Source organism: Arachis duranensis, chromosome 6 (assembly GCF_000817695.3).
Source record: "Arachis duranensis cultivar V14167 chromosome 6, aradu.V14167.gnm2.J7QH, whole genome shotgun sequence".
Classification (NCBI taxonomy): domain Eukaryota; kingdom Viridiplantae; phylum Streptophyta; class Magnoliopsida; order Fabales; family Fabaceae; genus Arachis; species Arachis duranensis.
This window is the reverse complement of record NC_029777.3, coordinates 635,053-644,505: the sequence shown is the minus strand read 5'-3', so window position 1 is coordinate 644,505 and position 9,453 is coordinate 635,053. Positions and strand designations below refer to the sequence as shown.

At 35.9% G+C, this 9,453-nt stretch overlaps 1 protein-coding gene across 1 annotated transcript; it reads right to left on the bottom strand.

The window, feature by feature from the left end:
* Positions 1–1,573: 1,573 nt before the first annotated feature.
* On the bottom strand, positions 1,574–9,147 carry LOC107491704 (uncharacterized). The gene is made up of 15 exons (XM_016112605.3): positions 8,665–9,147; positions 7,759–7,920; positions 7,544–7,660; positions 7,377–7,461; positions 6,749–6,857; positions 6,577–6,644; positions 6,330–6,455; positions 5,162–6,231; positions 4,719–4,919; positions 4,546–4,606; positions 3,964–4,077; positions 3,560–3,673; positions 3,375–3,481; positions 2,425–2,488; positions 1,574–1,924 (listed from the first exon to the last, which is right to left on the bottom strand). The coding sequence occupies exons 1-13, from the start codon at positions 8,733–8,735 to the stop codon at positions 3,380–3,382; spliced, it is 2,400 nt and encodes a 799-aa protein (XP_015968091.1). The 5' UTR covers positions 8,736–9,147; the 3' UTR covers positions 1,574–1,924; positions 2,425–2,488; positions 3,375–3,379.
* Between the last annotated feature and the right edge of the window lie 306 nt (positions 9,148–9,453).

Sequence of the window (9,453 nt, the reverse complement as noted above, 5' to 3'; positions counted from 1 at the left end):
TTTTTAACTTTTGTTTTATTTTTCGGTCACAAAATTTGAAATACAAAAAATATTTAAAAAATAAAAAATAAAAAATAAAAAATAAAAAATAAAAATACAAAGCGAAGGCACCCTAAAATATTAAGAGAAGCGTCATATGAGAGAGTGCGGTGGAAATGGAATATACCCCGGATGTGCAGAAAGTACACGCGTTCTGTAGATTTTGTTAGATCAGAAAACGACTCGCACATGCCCCTTTCCACTCCCTGTGTTCTTTTTTGTCCTTATATCTGTTTACCTTTTTTTCTCACTTTTCCTTTGTGTTTTTTAAATGATTTGGGTAACAAGTTATGATGAAATCTTTTTTAATTGAGTGTCATCTAATTTCTGATAATTATCTCGAAAAGATAATGAAATTTCTAAAAAAAAAATATTCAATCCAATTTTTTTTAGAATTGATTAGTCCCTGTACTAAAAAAAATAGGAACTAATCCGTTCCATAAATATAAAGTTCAGGAGTCGAGTTAGTATTTTTTTTGTTAAAAGTCTCATTGTCTTTTGAGATAATTGTTAGTGTCTGTTTTGGATTTTTCTCTTTTTAGTTTTATATATCTTTTAATACAATAAATACTTTTAAACAAACTGACATTTTTACTCTTCTAACATATTCAATCAACTCACCCAGATCCTACACCCATCGTATCTAATACATATAATGTTTAAATATAAATCTCTATTATAATAATATAATATATAAACTAAGTTTATATTAATAATTATTAATAATAATATAACTAACAGTAGCATTAGAAATACAAAAAAAATATAACATTTTCTTTTTTGTTTTTTTACTTGTGATATAAAGAATTTTTTTTAATGGAACCCACAATTCAAATAAGGGAAAAATACCACTTTCTATTCATTTTCTTTTCATTCTTTTTCTTTTCTCTCATTTTCTCTCCAACCATATTCATTTTCTTTTCATCCTTTTTCTTTTCTCTTATTTTCTCTCCAACCAAACATAGTAACCATATTCATTTTTCTTTTTCATCTTTTTTCTTTTCACTCATTTTCTCTCCAATCAAACATAGTGGTAATGTAGGTAGGTTTTCTTTTAGGGGTTTAGGGTTGTTCATTCAGGGTAAGGTTAGAATTCATTTTATATGGTTTAAGATTTAGGTATTCAATTTTTAGGGTTGACCCATTATACCAAGATGAAGAGAACAATTTTTTTCCCCAATGAAGAGGAAAAGGGCAACTAGAACTAGGGCACCGTGTGCCGTACTTCATCCACCACTTCTATTATCTGATAATAATTCATAAAACGCTTGCCAAGCCATGTCCTTGTCAAATATTATTTTACCATCACGTATATATCTATCTGGAGAAATACTAATTTGTGCAAGAACAAACCTAGATTAATTAATCTAACATGCCAGTCACATGAATATTTATAATGTCACGTATTTCTTTGTGCAAGTGTATACCATGAACAAATAATTAGGATTTACTTCTCTCACCTTATCACACAAAGTGGATATTAACTCACTTTAAGTTTCAAATATTTGCTAAGCTAATTTGAGAAATGGTAAAATACCCAAATGCATGGCACCATTATACTACAGCTTTAGGATTACCCAAAGGACAAAATAGTCCATTTTTTTGGGGGAGGGGTACCACTAAATTTGTTCCACAGATGTAAGAAATGAAAAAAGCCTCAGTTATGGGCTGGAAGGAGGAGGACCAAAGAGAAAAAGGGGAAAAGAGAAGAAATACAAACTAACAACGGATTAATATTAGTACATATTCATACATGGATAATACAAAAATATACATTTGTATTAGCAAGGAAGATTGGAAATTCCAGCGCCAGGTTGCATTTGCTCACTGCTCAGCATTCAACATAGTCTTAACAAGTGTGTAGTATTATCACCAGCAGAGACAGCTGAATGGAATAAGACATATTTCAAAACTTCGGCAAATCAAAGGAAGGACAATTCTATGGAAAGTATATCCCTCAAGAGGTTGAGCTTTAATCGGGTGAAATACTGCTTTCATATCTAAAGCTAAGTCCTACTTTTGTTTCCAACATTTGAAACGTCTTATTTTTGTCCCAAACATTTTATTTTATCCTATTTTTCACTTTTGGTCAAAATTAATTTTTTTTTTCTACCAGAAAATCACTACAACTACCACCAGTCACCACAATTATGATTGTTATAAGATGATAATGGAGAAAATGAGTATTTTTAGAGGGGGGTTAAAAAATATTTAACCAGAGGACTAAAATAAAAATAAAACAAGATGTTTGGGACAGATAGATATTTCAAACATTGGAACGAAACTAGGACTTAACCCAAACATTAGACATTAAATCAGTATTTTACCCTTTATATTAACATGAATGCAAATGAACGAATGAGGAAGTTAGGGTAGAAGGCTTACCATCTGAGTAGTACAGATGATGGAAGCCGGATGCTGAATTTAATCTCCGATGACATGTCTAAACCTACAATCATATAGTAACTTTGTAAGGATAAATAAAACAAATGTCAATTATTGTGATCCAAATGCGCATTAATATAAAGGAGTTGCTATGGAAAGAAAACCAAATATGTTTGTGAAATTTACTGATATAAATAAGGTCATCAGAATACGCTTAAAGACATGAGAAGACAATGCAAGAAGAAAGAAGTAAGGATCATTATTTCCAATTATGTTACTCAGTTGAGTGGTTGAGCCAAAAGCAAATAATATTAGGTAGCAGTGTCCAACTGATCCCTGTTTAACCTAATTCTATCTAAAACATTCTAGCATGTTCTAACCAAATGAAGCACACATCAGACCATATCTTTCAAACTACATAGGAAAACCCACTTTTCAACCCCTGAAAAGGATGCAGTCATGCAACCCAATCGTGCAAAAACCAATTACTATATAGTTTTTAGGCTACCATATGTATTCAGTATTTGTAACCAAAACGGAAAAGTAAACCTAAAGTAATCAACAATCTTATATCACTCCAAGAAAGGGAAGGGATGACCAAATATTGACTTGTACTTATCGGAGAATATAATGAAAATAATAGGTTGTGGATTTCCTAATTAAAAACATTTTGGACTTCAAACATTTTAATTCATTTTCAAAACAGAAGTAAGACAGTGATGGCTGTTCGACCTGACCAACAAAAATGATGTTTTTTTAAGAATATTGTGTTAGAATCAGCAGTTATGGAAATCATGCATAACTGTAATAGTGTAATCTGACATTAATTTAGTTCCCATCAAACATTTATATCCATAAAACGCAAAAACTCAATCGAAAATGGCAAAGTGTACATGACTCTTGTAGGTGTCTAATTAGCACTACAATCCCTAAAGGAAGTGATATATAACCTTGCTCATTGACTGATTCCAATGATGGTCTCATCAGGAAAGTAACTCGGTCCCGTGCCATTCGCAGCATGAGCACCATCATACTGGAGGATCCTAAGCTTTCCTTCCTGAAACCACAAAAAATGTTATCGGGAAAAAAATGCAAATGAAAGCATACTACATTGATCTCCCCAGCAAATGCATACCTTTGTTCCATAAACTAATCCTCCCCCCGCAAAAGGATGAAAGCAAGCCACATTAACCTCATCTTCTGCACTAGGAAGCACCCTAACAAGTTCCATATCCGACACTCTATATACCTAATAGACAAAGCAAATTCAGAGAATGAATTTCATATTTAAAATGATTTTAACAAATAAGGGGAATATAGGATAACTAGCATCAATCTGTATCAGTCCATAAATTGAGCAGAGTTGAGACTTCAGAATGGTCCCAGAAAAGGTAAAATATAAATTTTATGTACCAAAACAATGGTCACTTCATAAGCAAAGCTATGGACTGCAACAACTGGTGAATTGGGTATTTCATAATTGGAAGCAACTCAGATGAGAAAAGCCTATAGACTGAGATGAGTGGAAACGCATTTTACCTCTAATACTGTATATATAGGTAACGTCGTTTCTCCATCAATTACAATGCTTTTAAGAAGAGAACCATGACGTCGACCATAGGCAAGTAGTATGTGCTCAGACGTAGGTGAGAACTACACAAGGAAAAGCAATTGCATAAATTTTACTCCATGATATAAAGGCATTCCAAATTTTAGTTAATCAACTCAAGTGACAGAAGTAACTAATATTTAAAGAAATTCACATGTAAGAATACACTTAAACAAAACAATGAAGAAATACATTTTGTGCAAAAACACATCAGGAAGAAGTGGCCCATCTATTTGTGCACACAACACAGATATCAAACCAGACGTACAGGTGCATAGAGAATGTTAAAAACTTAACAATTATCATGAACACAAGGATTACAAAAGGCAGTAGAGATGAGAAATACTAATGTCATGGTGACAATTGAAAGCCACACAATCTACCCCTCCCCAGCTGTCAAAAAATGCAGTACCAATCTATACCATAATTCAATTAAATAGCTGACAAGACACCTGTCTACATTTATAGATTATGGAAAATACATTAGAAACATGATAAAGTAACCAACTAACCTGAATTGACGTCAGACAGTGTGCGGCTCTGATTGCTCGTGAAGCAAGCACCATTCCAAATCTATTTGACAAAAGCAGATGACAAAATTATGTTGAAATTTAATGGACTGACTTGAATGTGCAAGAAATATAGAGAAAGCTCGGAAGCAATAATTAAAGAAAGTGAATCATACGTTGCCTCCTCTAAGGAATATATCCGCAGCTCGTACATTACTTGGTGTGCTGATATTGGATGACGAGTTGGTGATGTTGCAATACCAGGCTCTTGCTGTACTGGCGTTTGCAATCCAGGTTCAGCTTCTATATGTGGGAGCATACATGCAACACAGGCAGCTAAGAATCTACCACACGGCGAAAAATGGGCACCCATTTCACTACAAACACAATCATGAATTGAAAATATAAGTACCATTTAACTCAGAAGTCCAGATATTTCTGGTGAAAAGATTAAATAATTTTTTTTGGGTACTTAAAATTTAAGTTTGATAACATTGCTGTGAAATATTAAGTTCCTAATGATTGAAAGAGGCCCCGTTAAAAAGAAAAACAAAAAAACAGAAAACACAGCAATTAACTTCGACATATATATTTACCACATGTTGGAGGAAATACAAACCTGCAAAGGACAGCATGCGGTATAGTCAGACGGCATCTGTCAGCATTTAATGGAGCACAGGGATTTTTTATGTCATGCGACCATACTCTTAACTTCACGGTGCAAGGCAACTCTGCAGCCGTCACAGCAGTCATTGACGTGGCAAGTTCTGACTGGATTCGACTTATAATGGTTTGGATATCAGACGCATCATGTGGGGTACTAGCAGAGCTAGCAAGATTTCCAGATTCAGATACAGGTATACGGTATTGTGAAAAATGATTCCGTAAACCTGATCTAACAGAAGATCCAGGGATGGCAATGCCAGACGACATTCCTATATCTGCATTAGAAGTGGGATGGTTAGAGCTCAATGTGGAAGAACCAATATGTTGGCCTACACTGTCACGACTAACACCCATGTTAGGAAGCATTGAGGGACCACCAACTTGGCTTTGACCCATTAACCATCCTTGCAGAAAAGGTAGCTCCCATCCACTTGGGTCTCTCGCAGGAAAGAACTGAGGAAATTGACCAAACTCTGGAAGAACCTCACGATTGTTATTTTGTCTAGACAATCCATGTAACACCCCATTAAGAGAATGGGCATTTGTATAGTTTCCATGTTGGGATCCTTCAGCACGTTCAGTTTCATCAGTGTCCATACCATCCATTCTGAGGTTACTGATTCCAATACCCATTCCATTTGAGAAAGTAGCATGAGCTTGATATTCTGTACCAGTTTGAGAGCTAGTGGGCATCTCGGAGAATGTTTCCATGGGAGACACTGTAGTATTGTATTGCTCGGTTGCATGTGGGTCCGTTTGAAACTGCACTGTCGCAGAAGATTCAATTTGCATGCTACTGGAGCCAACATCGGGACTAATGTGCAGGACTTCTGGTCTTGACTCATCTACAGGATATGGTGGCATGAAGAGGAAAGGTAATGACACGTAGGGTAGTTCACTTGATAAACTAGCATTTTCCTTGGGATGAATATTTGTGACGAAAACAGCAGGCGGGGGATATTGTAAATAACCAAGTGATGTTGCCTCTGTCATTGATGAATCTGAGGAATCTAGATCATTGACCTAGCAAGCAACTCAAACATGTTAAAACAAGAAAAATCCTAAATTAATACACTGAATAGCATACGTATTTAAGCAACCAAATATGTCAGTTCATTCACCTCGGCAGTTAAGAGATATGGTGCAGCATGTGGGTGAAAATGCACGGCTCGTAGTGAGCGCCTTGTCTTCAACACAAACACGGGTGATGCTGCTTCACCTTTCTTATTATAGTGCCATATATACAGCTGACAAGGTATTCCAGAACAGAATGCAACAACTTCAGGGGGACAGCTTGCAAGGAAGCCGTGCAAAAACTCATTATAGATGGGAACAACATAGGAAATTAAAGAGGAAAAAGAATCATACCTTGTGTCCTGATGCAACGGCAATTATTTCCCCCTTGGCATGAAAAGCAATGGATGCAATGGGTCGATCTGTAACATACACCCAGTTAATTCACATGAGAGACAATACAATAAATTAAGAGAAAAGAACAACCAAAAAGAAGGGAAAAAAAAAACATTCACAGTAAGCGTACAGAAATGATGAGATATTATGCACTCTGATGTGTTAGCGTCCCATAAACGAACTACTTGATCCAAGCTACCACTAGCAAGTATTTGTGGATGCAATGGATGGAACCTAACCTGCAGGAAGCACATAATTATAATTGGAGAATATACAGCAGTGCATCCTAAATGTAAACCTTATTGTAGAAGGAGAGGGCATAAATTGGTCACACAAAAAAATTCCACATCAAGCAAAATAAAAGCATCTATCATTGAATTGACAAAACCGTCAATTTGCGTCTGCACTAAGCAAGCATTGCATGTATACTAGTGCTCGCATATATAAATGCAATTCGACCTTGGATGGAAATTTGACTTCAAACTAACAACTACTAACCACTTGAACAAATTATTCAAATACAAGTTTAGGATACAATATTCAGTAAGCAATTAGAAAACCACACAATTTGAACAGCAGCCCATGGTTTTGATGGATAATAATGAAAACTTGGTGCTGAATTCCATAGAATTGTCACTTCCTAAATGCATGCATTATCAAAATTCATGCTAGAGGATTCATTTTATACAATAAGCACCAAAAGAAATTAAAGACATAGATCCAATAAATGACTATGAAAAGCCAGATTACAAGCTTACCACCCAAGGCGTCCTTCTATGACCAATTAGCACCTTTAAGCAACTCCCAGTTTCACAATCAATTATCTTTACTGTGTGGTCACCGCTGTACATGACAAACAAACAAATTCAATCACAACAGAGTCTTAAATTAAACTTGGTAAACAGATGAACTAGTTATAACTTACTGTGTTGATGCAAGCACTTTTCCATCTGAACTAAATGCTGCTGCAATAGTAGACCTTGGGGGAGGCAACAAAGGGCAATACTTGGCTGACAAATGCCGCAATGACTCGGCTTCAACCCTGATTAACATTGTTAGATATGTTGGTCCACAAAATTGACCTTTCATGAAGAGTGCAAAAGAAATTCATTAGCTTTTAGATTGAAGAACTACGAGTACCATGATAGGAGACCACGCCTAGCATCTCTTGCTACTTCATTTTTAGGACGGGAACTAGAACCAGATTTTGATTTAGATGCTTCTCCCCAGTTCCATTTTGCCACGTGTTTCGTTCTAGGCGAGATCTCTCTCCGCACTAGCAAACTAAATACGTTGCTACCACTGATGAATTTGGACACATCAAATGACAGAAATGTTTTAGAGATAAGTATTAGACTTCATATCCAATATGAAGTGGTTGGGTTGATATTCAGCATCAGCAATTCATACCAATGCAAAGCACAGTGTTTGTGGGCATGATATTTCAATAGAAGTAAGAAAATTTTGACAAAATATTGTATTCTTTAATCTTCTCCAGATAATGCATAAACACCCTAGGAAACAACCATACGGCAATTATTTGTGATCAACTGAAGTCATTCAATCTGCTTCCAATCACCCAATTGTCTATAGCCAATATCCATACTACAATCACACATTACTATTATCGACCTCAGCACCCAGTTAATTTCACACTTCAAGATCCAGCTATAAAACTAAATAGCAGCCAGAAACAACTAAAAACACGCGCATCAGGCAGAATTTCAGCTGAATGAAATCATAACTACAACATTACATTGTTCCAAAACTCCCAATACCTAGAATTATCCAAAAACGTCACAGGCACAAAACAAAGACAAAGAGCGGCAATCAATAATGACAAAAAATGCAAATTTTCTCAAATTTTCATCCAAATCAAGGAACCCAAGAATTCAGAATCCCGAATTCCGTTCCGTCTCATGGGTTAATTGAAATATCAAAGCCCAATTTGACTAAAAGCAAACAAAAAAAATCTAAGCAAAAGCAAACCGATGCGAAAAGGAGGACGGCGATAATCACCACAGAAAAAAAATTGTAAATCCTTGCCTGCTATTAGATTTATGAGACGATGAGGATGGAATCGATGCGTGATCACGAACCCTGGGAAGCCCCGTCATTCTTTCTTCTTCTGTGAGGAACCAAAATTCATAGAAATTCTCGAGATTGACGACGACAACAAGAAGAACGCGGAAATAAAAAACAAGAAAATAAAAAGATCCAATCTGAAATAACGAGAGATCTTAATGCAAGCAAAGAGGATATTTATGATTATGATGTTTCCGGTGGGTTTATTTTTTTTCCCCAAATCGAACAAAAACAACCCTCACAGGCACCGCCTCTCTAGTTTCTCTCTCATCTCTCAATTTTCTCTCTCCTCTCGCTATGTCGCGTCGTGGGGCTTTTAATTCAGAGCCTCCGTGTTTGATTTTCAAAGGGGGCACACACACAGAAGAAAGACCCTAAGGAGACGACGGTAAAAACGAATTCGTGTGCTTTTCGGGGTCAAATTCGAATTTCCAAGAGTTTTGTGGAGGGGCTTGTGGAGATGAGAAATTGCGAGGGTGTGTCTGCAAGGGTAGGCGTTGTTTTATGCTTTTGTTGTTGTGATATGGATAAGAATGAATGCTTTGAAGAAGGGACAAGATCCCTAGATGTGGACCGTTGGATTTTGAGGGAGCATAAGGATTTGGGAAAACCTACATGAAAACATGAGAATAAACCGTTCGTTTATTACCTAGGTCCATCGATCAGCCTCGTATTAATTTCTTTCCTTATTTGTCTATCACCTATTGTTTGAAAATCCCTTGAAATTAGAAATTGAATTCAATCCCAATA